The sequence below is a fragment of the Phyllopteryx taeniolatus genome, chromosome 6, assembly GCF_024500385.1.
Source record: "Phyllopteryx taeniolatus isolate TA_2022b chromosome 6, UOR_Ptae_1.2, whole genome shotgun sequence".
In the NCBI taxonomy this organism is placed as follows: domain Eukaryota; kingdom Metazoa; phylum Chordata; class Actinopteri; order Syngnathiformes; family Syngnathidae; genus Phyllopteryx; species Phyllopteryx taeniolatus.
Window position 1 is genome coordinate 16480581 of NC_084507.1, and position 14327 is coordinate 16494907.

At 42.9% G+C, this 14327-nt stretch overlaps 1 protein-coding gene across 2 annotated transcripts in view; it reads right to left on the reverse strand.

The window, feature by feature from the left end:
- si:ch73-22o12.1 (nectin-2) overlaps positions 1-14327 on the reverse strand; it is a 177162-nt gene that overhangs the window by 90932 nt on the left and 71903 nt on the right. For both annotated transcript variants that reach the window (XM_061776111.1, XM_061776110.1), the window contains exons 2-3: positions 5101-5210; positions 304-553 (exon numbers count right to left, since the gene is read on the reverse strand). In XM_061776111.1, coding sequence (XP_061632095.1) covers positions 304-553; positions 5101-5210 — 360 coding nt within the window. The remainder of the gene's footprint in view (positions 1-303; positions 554-5100; positions 5211-14327) is intronic.

The window sequence follows — 14327 nt, forward strand, 5'->3', positions numbered from 1 at the left end:
AAAGAAAAGGTGATGTAACACAGTGGTAAACATGACCCTGTGCCAGCTTTTTTGGAATGTGTTGTAGCCATAAAATTCTAAATTAATGATTATTTCCTAAAAACAAAGTTTATCAGTTTGAACATTAAATAGCTTGTCTTTGTAGTGTATTCAATTAACTATAGAGTGAACATGATTTGCAAATCATTGTATTCTGTTTTTATTTATGTGTAACACAACATCCCTACTTCATTGGAATTGGGGTTGTAAATTGTTACACATGCGGACAAGCTGTAACGGTAAAGAGTTCCTATGGAGACCTACTGAGCATGACCAGTTGGGTGATTCCCTGCTCGTGTCCACTGGGGTAGGAAGCAAACTCGCAGATGTAATTCCCCTCGTCCATCATGCGAACATTGCTGATCTGGATGGAGGGGCCGTCCACATTGGGGGGGCTCTGCATGAAGCTGACTCTGCCCTTTAGCGGCGAGTCAGGGTAGTTTGGTTCGAAGCTGGGGTGCAATACGGCTATGTTCATCCTCTTTCCCTCCTTTGGCTGGTAGATCCAGGTGACCTGCAAGTTAAGCGCTAGTTAGGATGGGTTCACATATAATGACAATTGAGCCACATTTGAGCATTTTCCCTCTCTTGCCATTAAAGTCAGCAAAGGCATGATTAGCCAAGTTTACATGCAGACCTTTTTTCATTCCGACAAATTATTCCCATTGAAGATCTCAGGTCAGTTGTTTTCCAGATGTGTGACATGCACAAATCTATGTAAACATCACTTGATTCATCAAGATCGAGGTCCGTCTATTTAACATCGTAGTTGCGATTGTTTTTACACTTTTATTCAAGCAACAGCTTGATAAAAACAAGCTACAAGTAGTTAAAAACAAGTTCTCTGTCGCAAACTAGTTTTGGAAGTCACCATGTGTGTGTAAACGACATCACTGCGCATTTACGTCAAGACAGAGCATCCACAGACAGAACGCTGCGCTGACTATTCCGATTGAACCATTTATGACTTTTGATCGGTTTGGGGAAAGGAATAATTCTACCCCTGTGAAACAGAATTAAATTCCATTCAGTTTCAGCTTGTTTAGTCAGACTGAGGTGTTTATATGGCACATATTTATTAGGTTTGGGCTTCTAACCCAATTCTAATCGGAATACAACGATCCATGTAAACCTGGCTAGCAATGTCTCAAAGATTACCCTGTGGTGTGTTAAGAGTGATTTTTTCCCCCTCCTCTATCTGCTATGTAAACAATTGGGGCCGGCCAACAATTGCAAATGATAAATCTGTTCAATACTGGGCTGGGCAATTAGTCAATTTTATCGATTAATGTAAGTTGATTTTTTTTTTTTTTTCCCGACTTCTGTAGTTGTTAGTGGCCTGCTTGCACTGACAGCATGGCTGCAAATAGAGGAGCTAGTTTACAAAATCAGTCTTCGTTGTTAGTTAGTGACTTTTTTGAGCCCCTCTGTGGACAGTTTAAAAAACAAAAAATGAAAAATGGTATCGACTTTATTTCCAGCTCAGAAACAGACGTGGCAATTATTTTGACGTTGTTTTGCATGTAATAAGAAAGGAGCCCAGTGGAGGGCAACCTTGGAGTCAGTTGCCCTGCAAATTTACAATGGCAGGGGGCCCATTTATACAGTATACTATGAATGCAGGGATTCATCCACGTTGGAAACTTATGACACGAGGTATGTGTCACGTTTTGACAAAAAGGGATTTTGCACTCGTTTTTAATACAGCAATCCATTGTTTATCACGGGGGTTAGGTTCCGTACCACTTCCGTAATAGCGAACACACATTTTTTAAATGTATACATTTTAAAGTTTTATGAACCTCCCCAGACTCTTATTAATCTTTCTCACACTCTTTTAACCTTTACCATACACACTTTCTATGCTCTTAAATACCCTTCAAACTTTTAAACATACAACAATGCACAGTACTACTGCACAGTATTGTATTCCTTCTAATGTGTTTAGACTCCATAATTGTGGCCATGTGTTTGCATAACATGTCTCATAAGTCTTTCACCACAATAAAAAAAGACTAGGAGAAGATCTTACAACTGAAATGCAGTTACCTTATCAGCTCATAGGTAGTTTGTTTGACTACTACGCTCTTCTCCTTTGTATTTTCCGGCAGTCAGGAAGCCCTGTGGCTCAGTGTTCCCTCTCTCCCTCTCTCTCTCTCTCTCTCTCTCTCACACACACACACACACACCTTGTGTCTCCATTTTCTTGTAAACTCCACCCGGATGCATAGAGAGCACCCAAAAAAAATGTAAGTGGAGCAGGTATGAATATGGATGCTCATTTTCAGGAACAACACGCCATCCAAACACCCCTTCCCTTCCCCTTCCTCAGCTGCTCCCAGAGACTTTCCACTTCATTGAGATGCAACTAACGAGTGTTCCAATGACCATACTCAATCCCCTAAAGCAAAATGAAGCTTTGCATTGTTTGGCATAATAAAACGTTAAGCCTAAATGTGATAAAAAAAACCTATTACTAGCTTTAGGATTATTTCCGTGAGCCATGATTTGTTAGATTAAAATTTAATGCTGCAGTCAAATCATGGCTCGAATCCCACAACTATCTTCCAATTGACAATTGTGACAGAAGAAAATAAATTTCAACTAATTATTACCACAATGAGAGACAATTTTGGCATAAAGCTAATTTTTAGGGACCAAACACCAGGGAGCAATGAAATAGCCTTTTTAGGCATCAAAACTCAATCGGTAGCACCTTCTGGAAATTGGGTGGACAGGTCCATCATAACAGGACAAATGGAAAAAGTCTCAACAACCCATGCCCGAAACTGAACAGAAAGTCAGCCATTTGGGTTTAAAGCAGCAATTTTGGACAAATTCCAGGGTTGATACTCCTATTAGAGAAAGTGCATCATATTTTTAAATATAACCACACATGCTTAGTGTACCTGTGCAAAGCATTTTTCAGAGCAACTTAAACTAAGAATGAACATGAGAACTGCATTTACAAAAATTCTCTCTCCATCTTATTCCGCTTATCCGAGGTCGGGTTGCGGGGGCAGTAGCTTTAGCAGGGAAGCCCAGACTTCTCTATCCTCAGCCACTTCCTCTAGCTCTTCTGAGGGGATCCAGAGGTGTTCCCAGGCCAGCCGAGAGACTTAGTCTCTTCAGCGTGTCCTGGGTTGTCCCCGGGGTCTCCTCCCGGAGGGACGTGCCCGGAACACCTCACCAGGGAGGCGTCCAGGAGGCATCCTAATCAGATGGCTGAGCCACCTCATCTGGCTCCTCTCAATGCGGAGGAGCAACGGCTCTACTCTGAGCCCCTCCCAGATGACTGAGCTTCTCACTCTCTCTCTAAGGGAGAGCCGTATCCGTATCCGGGATCTTGTTGTTTCGGTCACGACCCATGGCTCATGACCATAGGTGACGGTAGGAACGTAGATCGACCGGTAAATTGAGAGCTTTGCCTTTCGGCGTAGATCCTTCTTCACCACAACAGACCGATACAAAGTCCGCATCGCTGCAGACGCTGGACAGATCGGCCTGTCGATATCCCGTTCCATTCTTCCCTCACTCGTGAACAAGACCTCAAGATACTTGAACTCCTCCACTATGGCCCCTCCCGCAGGTGGTGAGCCCATGGGAAGGGGGACCCACGTTACCCTTTCGGGCTGTGCCCGGCTGGGCCCCATGGGTGCAGGCCCGGCCACCAGGCGCTCGCCGTTGAGCCCCACCTCCAGGCCTAGCTCCAGAGGGTGGCCCCGGTGACCCTTGTCCGTGCAAGGGAAATCTACATCCATTTGCTTTAATCATCATTGGGGTTTCTGGACCCATGCTTTGTCTGGTCCCTCACCTAGGACCTATTTGCCATGGGTGACCCTACCAGGGGCGGGAAGCCCCAGACAACTTAGCTCCTAGGATCATTGGGACACACAAACCCCTCCACCAAAGTGACGGCTCAAATTAATATAGCAAAATTAAATATCACAATGGGCTCTTTTTACACATAATGCCGTAACGTTAGGCAGCAGAATATACAGCCTACCCTTTTTTCGGTTTTGCAATATGACAACCGTGTATTCGGCGTCCTGAGTAAACAGCAGAGTATGAGTCTTTAAAAGGATCAAATGCCCTCCAAAAGCAACAAATATGAACTTTGTTGTGTTCCAGTTGCACGTCGTCATTGTAATTCAATGATACAAGTTACTCATGATTACTTGAATTGCTGTCATAGAACCTGCTTGAAAACAAATTAGAAGGAGAAAAGAGAAGGACACTTCGACATGCGGACAGTTGGAGCCGGGATTCAAACCAGCGACCCTTTGGTCACTGGACGACCCGCTCTACCAACTGAGCCACAGCCGCCACTGCCAGCCACTTCCCCGGTTTGTCTTTGTTTTTCACTAATAATACAAAACAACACAAAATTTAAATTTCAATTTTGCACACAGAACACAGCGTTAGAAAAATCTGGTTAAACAACTACAAATGTTCATACTAACTTAATACATTACCACATGCATATTCTATCACTAACCAACATTATTAGCATATTGATAACCTATATCCAACGTGACCACAACTTTAGAAAGAATACTGACTTATACCTTCATATCAGTGGATGTCAGAGGCAACATCTTAAAGCCCTTTCATTAAATTGCTGCTCGGTATTTTGGAGGAGTATTTACGTCTGTGATAGTTAATTTGAGCAAATCCTGTAAACGTGTGTACAATCATTTTTGAAAACAGGAAAGCCATATTTCAGCAACATGTTAGATTAAGTGCAGAGTCCATTGTAACCTGGAGGTACAGTCATAAACTTGAGGACCCCCTGTCATTTTTTACAACTTGTCCGCAACCCACTAATAATGGGTGCATGACCCATTTTGGGGTCCTAACCCACAAGTTGAGAATCACTGAACTAGACAGATGAAATTGCAAAGTTTTTTTGTTATTTTTTACCTACGCCATTTAATGTGGTCGGAGCATGGCAAAGTTTTATGATATGATTTTCGAGGGCCCACTTATCACTGCTTTGATTTGATTTAGATTTTCTGCACCAAATATCATCAAAAGGTCACCAGCAGGATCATATCTGACCATGGTAAGCTGAATCCCAGTGGTGTCTGTAAAGGCACAATGCAGGTTGACCGTCTGCCCGGGGTATGACAACACCTCCGGCTCCACTTTCACTCGCTGACCAGATGCCCCTAAAACACAAAGAAGAGAGAAATTTCTGCTGTCAGAGAGGGGAGATGAGAAAAAGGGAAGCATATAATAAACCCTTCTGGTGATAAATAGGAACACCGCAGAAGTGTCTGCTGAAACATATGAACCCAGGCAAGTAGGCCAAGAGTCTGCAGTCCCTGTCTGACAGTGCCTGACTGGACAGATCAGACGAAATAAAAAAATGAAAACAACAAACGTGAAAGATGGGAGGGGAGGGGGCACAAAAGGAAAGCAGTTATAAATCATCCAGACGGTGTTGCTTCTCTATCACCTCCCACTTGCCGATACCAACACATTCCTGTGCAGCAGCGAGGAGTCAAAATAAATATGGTTTTGTTGCCGAACGAGAAACTGAGCGCTGGCGCTTTAGAACGACAATCTGCAAATGTCCTTATGTGTGTGTGTGTGTGTAATCCAGGTCTCTGTGAAAATGTAATTACTGTTATGAGTAAGCTGGCATTAAGTATATGTCAGTAAGATGGCACCTGTTTCAAGTAAAAGTGGATTACCTGCAAATACCCAACTTCACATTTCTGCAGCTCGGGTGTGCGCGTGTGCCAGTGTGTGTGTGTGTTCACAATGTCCACATGACACTGTAAGATGTTAGAAGTGTTGTTTTTAAATCCCAACTCCCACTATTATACAAGTTAATCGCCTGCGACAGAAAGTCAAAGCTGACGATTTAAGTGCTCACACGCTGTACACTGCCAGAGTTCCTGCTGTTCCACTTGAGTCCTGTAGGTGTTGGTAAATCTTTCAAAATGTTGTCGAATGCTAATGCTACCAAACAAAGCTTCCCTTATCAGTTGTGCCTTGATTTGAGTCTAAAACTCAAAGAAAGAGACACAGACACACATTCAGGGATATTTATGTATTACTATTTTTATTTATCAGAGGACAATAAAACTAGAAATGGACAGATTATCGACCGGGCCGACATTCATCATGTTTATGCATATCGGCATCGGCCCCCCCCCCCACATTATTAATATATTTTAAATCCAACTGCTGATAAGAGATCAATTTAAAACTGGGTAAACTTTATTTATGTATTTACATTTTCACTTAACTTTATAAGAGATGCTGCTGACGCTGGGAACTCCCTGCATGTTTTGTTTTTGTTTGTTCTTACAACTTATGTAAGATAATTGGGTGAAAAAAAGCAGTTTACTAAACATGATTCCAAGTTTTGATGCCAATATTTTCACTTCTAGTGCAAATGAATATTATCCCCAAATATCGGTTATTGGCCTCCTCTACCACTAATTGGTGTTGCCCTGGGAAAAAAAGAAGAAAAAAAAACATCAGTTTCAGAGCCTAATTTTATCCAGTTGTTTATTGACTTTGCACAGAAGCAGCTTCCTGTTTTAAGAGTCACTGTAAAATACAGCAACATTTAGTTAATGGTACTGTTTTATTGTAAAGATGCTTGAACTGGTCCAGAATGCTACTCAAGTGCTGACTAGAAGCCAGAGAAAAGTATTTTTTGTGTGTTTTATTACCCTCATCGTAAAAGACAGCAACATTTAGTTCAGGGTACTTTTCTAAAAAGATGCTCCAGCTGGTCCAGAATGCTACTCAAGTGCCAACGAGAACCCAGAAAAAAGTCCTTTGTAGTCTTGTATCAGCCTCACTGGAAGAGACAGCAACTTTTAGATCATGGTACTTTTTTCTGTGAAGATGCTCCAGCTGGTCATGAATGCTAGTCGAGTGCAGACTAGAACCCAGAGAAAAGTTTGTTGTCTTGCATTATCCTCACTGTAAAAGACAACAGACCCTATTCAAAAGTTGCCACCTCAGAATTGGGTATGTCCACCTTTAGATACTTGTACACACCCCAAAGAAAGCTAATTTCTTGTACACCAAAGAAAGCTAATTTCACCTTCACATAAACAATTACCAGAAGATCTAGGTCAACTAGTTTATGTCGAGTCTAAACTGTTGAGTTGAAACTAGTATCAGGAGGACTGACGCACGCACGTACGCATGCAGCACACACACACACACACACACACACACACACGCACGCACGCACAAGAGTGAAAAGCCATAGGCTGGGAGATAAAAGGAAAAGGCCAGCGCTGTCTTTCTTTTAGACAAACAATAAACTCCACACCTTTTCTTCTCCGGGGAGATGTGAGATAAATACGAGCAGCGAGGACTGAGTAAAAGAAAAGAGTGAGAAGGAAGAAAACAAGGCCTTTCCTAGAATAACAGCAGCTCTCCCAGGACCAGCCCAATTTGAAACCACAAAACAACACCCTTGTAAGCCACAGAGGACCCTTTGGACAACCACCAGGCAGTGGCCCGCAGAGGCTCGGGCCAGCTCAAATTATTTTTTTCCTCTCCCTGATGACCGCGAGAAATTCCTACGCATGAAGGCCCCGCGATGGCTTCATTGTGATTTTTGCATTTTACTGTAGCGTTTTTCAACCTGAACTAGGCTGACTCGCCCAAGATTAGCTCTGGGAACGGGAGTTGGACTTAAGTTGCCACAGAAGCGAGAAGCAGCAGCAGCCGTGAGGGGGGGAGCTGGACTGCTTCATTGACACCAAATGTCATTTAAAAGAAAAAAATTGACACTGAAGCAGCTATTCTCTGAAATTTCACGCCAAAGATTACGTTAGCGACTCGACAACAGTGACTTTGGACAATATGACTACATTTTCCAAGTTCGATTTTTTCAGATCCTGTCAAAAGTGGTTGAAAAGTATAAACAATTCACAGTTGGAATTCAAGATTCCCAGATGGGTGAAACATTGTCATCTTGGTTTGTTTTGAGTATGTATTGGATCTAGTACCTATAAAGGTTGTGGCCTGGTGAGTGACATGAGGAGCTAAAGTCTGGTTGGCTGGTTATTTCATTGTGAGCGTCTGGGCATGAGTAGCCTATGGTGAGTGTTCTCATTTTGAATTTGTGTTTGATTTCAAACGAAATGCTTTTTTAAGACAAATCTTTTCTTTAGGCTTTACGATCAGGATTTTTGGGGCCGATCACCGATCAAGTTTAAAATACCGATAACTGATCACCGATCCGATCACAAGATGGAGCAATGTGTCCATTTACATGACACATTGACATGTATATACTTGTGTAATGTATGACTTGTTCATTTATTGTGTATACTTGTGTACTGTATACTGAGTACTGTATCTTCAAATTTATTCTCTTGCATTTTAGACAAAAGTTAAAACATCAATGACCTCTAGGGGGCATTCAAGGATTGGCCACTGACATAACTTTAGTTCAAATCAACATTACAACATGACAGAAATAATTGGTGCTAACTTACTGTAATTAAATTAGTTCAGTTGTGCACAGGCTGCAAATAACTTACGTGTGGTTTGTCTGAGACGCCGCAAAATAGTCCCAAACCGACGACATGTTTTTTCAGCGACAAGATTGAAAAACAATTTCTTGACTGTCAGATAGTTACTGTACTGCGCCACAAGACACGTGACAAGGCTAAAAATAAACTAGCTTTTGGATTCATACCCAACGGCGACATGGAGTTAAATGTCTTGCGCGGAGCCGATCGATGACGTCATTAACCGGATCGGCGAATGATGACATGAAAGCCGATCAGCATAAAATGTAAAGTCTACGTTTCTTATTTATTTTTGACACACCAGTTGGGAGTCACCATTTTCAAAGACTGGACTAGATCGTGAGTCTGTTGGCCACTTTGGCCTTTAACCTACACTGCCTAATGCTACTTCATGTACTTGCACCAGGACGTGGCGACTGCACATCACGCAAGGGCGAAGCTCAACCAGAGCCGTCTGTCTGTCATTCCGAGGCAATAAGAGGAGAGCCAACGTAGGTCAACTCTTGCCGGAGTGCCAAGGAGAGACAGGCTGGCCTTATGAGACGCTACACTGCCTAGGGGAAATTAAAATTACACATGCAGGAAGACACACAAAGGGCCTTTTCGTCGATGGTCCCTGAACCCTCGAGACTCTGTCATTCAAGTAGCGGGGACGCTCTTAGGCGAGGGAGAAGGCATTTGGAAAGAATAATTGCAAGTATAAATATTTAGAGAGCGGCAGTCATAAAAAGAGAAAGGGAAGGAGATGAGTCTAGTGGCAGAACTGAGGGAATTGGAGGATAAAAAAAGGCAGTTCAAGGGTAAGAGGGGAAAAAAAGAGTGGGAGAGAGGGAGGAAGGGTTGGAGGGGAGGAGCGCGCCAAAGACGTGTGTCGCCTACGAGTGACGCTCCAGACACCGACGAATGCCCCAAACATCTTTAAGTCGTCAAGTTCTGTCATCTATGGTTATGTCTCATGGCAACTGGCCAAACACACACAACCATTAACCGGCTTCCCTGATCCTCTGGCGTCACATTTACATTTCCATATTTCCCACCACTGGTGTGTGAAGAGGAAAATGAACATGGAGGGGAGGAGGAGGAGGAGAGGGGGAAGGTGTGGATGAACGGGTGCGAAGAGAACACTGTGCCAGGAATAGGGAATGAACAAGGGAAGAGGCGGCAGAGGAGGAGAAGGACATGGACCGGGAGAGACTGTGATAAACAAGGTTAACGGGAGATGGCCGAAGGGACAAAAGAGCGACAAATAAGGCGGTGAGGAAGAGAAAAGAGTGGGTGAAAAATGGACCTCGTCAGGATGCCGAATGGAAAGAGATGGCACGGGAAGAAAGAAACAGAGCAAAGCGACTGCACAACTGACCTTGTTGGAAATGCGCGCGCACGCATGCATGCATGCGCGCACACACGCGAGAGAAGACGCCTGTAAAAGTGCATCAATGCCACAGAGTAATCCAAGAAAAGGCTCGAGTAGGTACTCTGGCTTCCTTCCACTACATGTTTAATCTGCGAAAATACAGGGTGAAGCAGAAACGACAGATGTTTTTTGAAAAACTCAAAATAATTAATGGTAGCGGCAAACAAATTTGATTGACATCCATGTGTTCGTATTGAAATAGCATTTGACACAATCAAGTGTGGAAAACATCCATCATGTGGGGTCCGTTTTCATTGATGCATTTCTAAAGGCGTTGATGGAAGTTGGCTGCCACTCTCTCCAACATTGCTCCATTTATTTGGTCTGTGGTCTTTTGTCTTGCTTGATCTGTGTTACTGTGACCTCTGAGCGTTACATTGAGATGATAAATAATTTCTTTGTGCCTAAATTGCGACGAAGACCATGCATATCGGACGTGTGTGGTTTCAGCAGGATGCGTTGACAGCCCACACAGCCAGACCGTCAATTACTCAGTGGCCGGTGATCACCTCATTTCCAGGTTTGCTGACACTCCTTGGGCCCCTTGGTCACCTAATTTGTCCATGTGTGATTATTTGTATGTGGGGACACCTCAAGCCACAAGTGTATGCAAACTGAACCAGTTGAAGGAAGTTATTCACCTGGAAGTCACCCAAATCAACAGAGCAATGTTGGAGAGAGTGGAATCAAACTTCCATCAATGTCTTCAGAAATTAATCAATGAAAACAGATACCACAGGATGAGTGTTGTTTTCCACACTTTATTGCGTCTAATGCTCTTTCAATATAAACACACTGATGTCAATAAAATTTGTTTGCAGTTACAATTTATTATTTTTTTAGCTTTTCTAAAACATCTGTCCTTTCTGCTCCAACCTGTATATCCATTTAAAGTATCTGGTCGCTGGAGTATACAGGGACTTTTCCATGCCACGACAACAAGGCGCTCTAAAGTGGCCACGGCAGTGTGAAGGCCCTGTCTGCACGCTGTCCGTAACATTGGACTCGCCCCCGCCCCCTTTTTTTGCCTTTTCTCTGTGACTTGCATGCACTCACGACAAAGAGGCACCCTAAACAACCATGCCCGCCCGAAGCTCCAGTCCACACGCTGGCTGTCAAGTTTGACTTAACCCCGGGTCTCCTTCCAGTTTTTTCTGCGTGACATGCATGCACTCAGGGCTGACAACGAGGCGCTTTAAAGAGTTTAGAGGTGTTTTTTTTTCAAATTGAAGGCATATAGTTAGCTAGATAGTTATGTCTTTGGACACATTTTTGGCAAGTATCTTCAAACACGTATAATGTATTTAGAAATAGGTCTTTCAGGTGAATGCTTTAATTATTTAATGAGGAATTAAGGAAAATGTACAAAATCCTGGATAGATAACTGGATCTGCTGCAAAACCAAATGTGCTTTTTTTTTTTTTTTTTTAAGCTGATGCCCACCCCTCTACAGGTTTAATGGATACAGGGGTTTCAGTTAACCATGGTACCATTATATGCGGTTTTGAGGTTACAAATGGCACGCAATGAACTAGATTCTGCAGCAGAGTAAGAATACATGGCCACTCCGCATAAAAGTCATGCTCAGTTACTGTTGTACTTACTGTTTTCCATGATTGTTTAATAGTTATGGCCTTGAAGTGTTCTTCGCACAAATATTAACTGACATTCTGACTTTCATAAGAATTCGTGTTACGTTGCCACAGAAACGGAACTCGAAACTGATGACCACCAGTAATCCCACAAACCAACCAACAAGAAATTAGCCAGGGTTAAATGGCATTCAATAGAGGCTAGATTCCTAATTTGGATCAATTGGACAGCTTCACAGGTACCCAACTCCTGCATAGGCCTGAATTTTGTCTTTAGGATTTCTGGATTATTTAGTGAAACATGAAGTCTCTCGTAATGTTTTCAGGGGTTTTGTTGGATCCACACATGCACTGAATTTCAACAGTTTCTTCCTTGGTTCTTGCCCTACTGTTACAGAAAATTTAATGGACCACATAGTTGTTTTTTTTCTGCAGAGACCAGAACTCTAATTTTGATCAGGCTCTAACAGATGCAACAAACTCCTTTTTCATGCAATTAAATGCCATGTATAATTCACAGAGAATTGAAAGAAAACGTCCAAAAATGCCCTCTCCTACAATACAAGAAGTTTGGTGTTGAGTCGTGTTTGCATAATCCCGCAAAATAACAACGATGAAAACCCCACAACGTAATAAATAAAAAAATAAAACATTTATCTTCTGCCTATCTGGGACAGCTTGTCTGCATAAAAAGCAATGCACGCACGTGCACACGCACACATGCACACGCACACGTGCACACACACACACACACACATTCTTGAGCCTGCCTCTGCTTCCCTCATTCCCTCCGAGGCTGACTTTGACGCCTAATGGCATCCGTGCCCTGCGCGTGATCCCCACTATAGTGGAGAAGAAGCGCCTCATCCGAATGGGGAGAGCGAGTGGAGGCCATCACCTAAAATATCCAACGGCCTTCACAGCTAACACACTCTGCCACTTCATCAGGCAAGTGGCTGCGGAGTGACAGGTGGGCTGCCAGCAGAGCGCCAGCATTGTCCGTGCTCCTCCAGATTGCTTCTACTCTGCTGTGTCATGTCGTAATATACCAGTGTAAAGTTTTTTTTACAGGATACAAAAATGTTATACTGTGATACAGTGCAGGACATGTCTGCCAGCAACTCTGATGATTTTGTGCTGAAAAGGGCAACAAAGTGAATAGGATGGAAATTGTTTCGTAAAAAAATTGTCCCAACTCCCGACATTACAAACATCTCATTACATGGGCTCCTTAGAGTTTACGATGGTCCCAACGTATGATGTTTCGAGGTTACGAACGGTGCACAAACTATTTTGCGCAGCGTAAAAATACTTGGTCAAGAGGCACAAGACGACACACACAGTTACTGCTAGACTTAATGTTTCACACATTGGATTGTTTTATATTTATGGACTTTTATACAAATATAATAAGCATTTTAAACAGTGTAAACAACATTACTCTAACTTGCTTAAGTAAAAGAAGGCAAAAGTCAAAAGCAGCGTAGAAACACCACTGGTACCTCTCCACTCGCCAATTCTCGTAATGGTTTCCAGTGGTAGTGCACCGTTTGACTCAAATCCACAAGTTTCCGGCAGACAGCTCTGTGCTGTATCTAGCCTAAATCAGCCTTACTTCACAATTTAAGCAAGCACTGAGATGGACAATCCTCGGTTTATCAAGGAGTTCCGTTTCTACGGGAGAGATGTAAGCCAAAATTGTACATGAATTGAAATGCCCTGTAGTCTACCACGAAGCTATGGCGACGCTGTAGTAAAGTCATAATTACAGTAAGTATTTACTTTTACCGTCAGAAAGTATTTTTTATGACAAACACTTCTAGGCCATAAATATAAAACAATCGAACGACAAACAAGTATGACGGTTACTGAGCGTGCCTTCTCTTACCGCATGATCGCGTATTCTTACGCCACTGTGCAAACTAGTTGATTGCGCATTGTTAGTGACCTCAAAATCATGTCAGGACTGTCACATACCGACAACTTTCTGTACTCTCAGTTGCAAGAGAACAAATGTATCAACATGCATAATGGACGCAAGTTGTACCGATATCTGCCTCCTGGTCCTGTTAGCGTAGTGCAATGTCCATTTTTTATTTTTTTTATATATATATTTCATAAGAGAGATATCTCCTGAATCAGAGGCCATATCGCCCACCCTGAGAAGAAGGATGTAGGGGTGTTATCCTTTGGCCTTTCTTGCTCACTAATTTCTCAACAACTAATTACTGTACGCACTCATTTCTGCAGGTCAGTGCAAAATTCTTGCTTTCTATTAATCTAGTTGTTGTGCCCACCCACTCCACTGGTGAACATTAATAGCTTTGACATAGGAGGTGGCAGAGTGGGCAGTCACTGCTCTGCCCTGATGGAATCTAGTTTCTGCCTGGTTACTTCCTCCCTCAAGCGAGGAGTTTTATTATAGTGGAACAAGATGGCTTCACTGGCCAACCTATCGAAGCTGATGACTTGACAAGCTCCATTTTTGCACCCGAAGGCGGCACCTATGTAATGAAATGAGGTTTTTCGATACCGCCAGAGCCATTTTGGCAGGAAAACAATGAATGCCAATGTCGGCAGCTTAATGATTGCCTGCCAGTGACCACAGCGTCGCAAACATCCATAAATATGATTAAAATGCTAAACAATGTTTCATCCCTTCTCCCTTCTATCCCCCCCCCCCTCCCCCGCCCCAGGAAGAGTGGGTCAGGTGGTTTGTGCTTCAGCCTTGAATACAAGCTTCCTATAACCTTCAAACAAGTG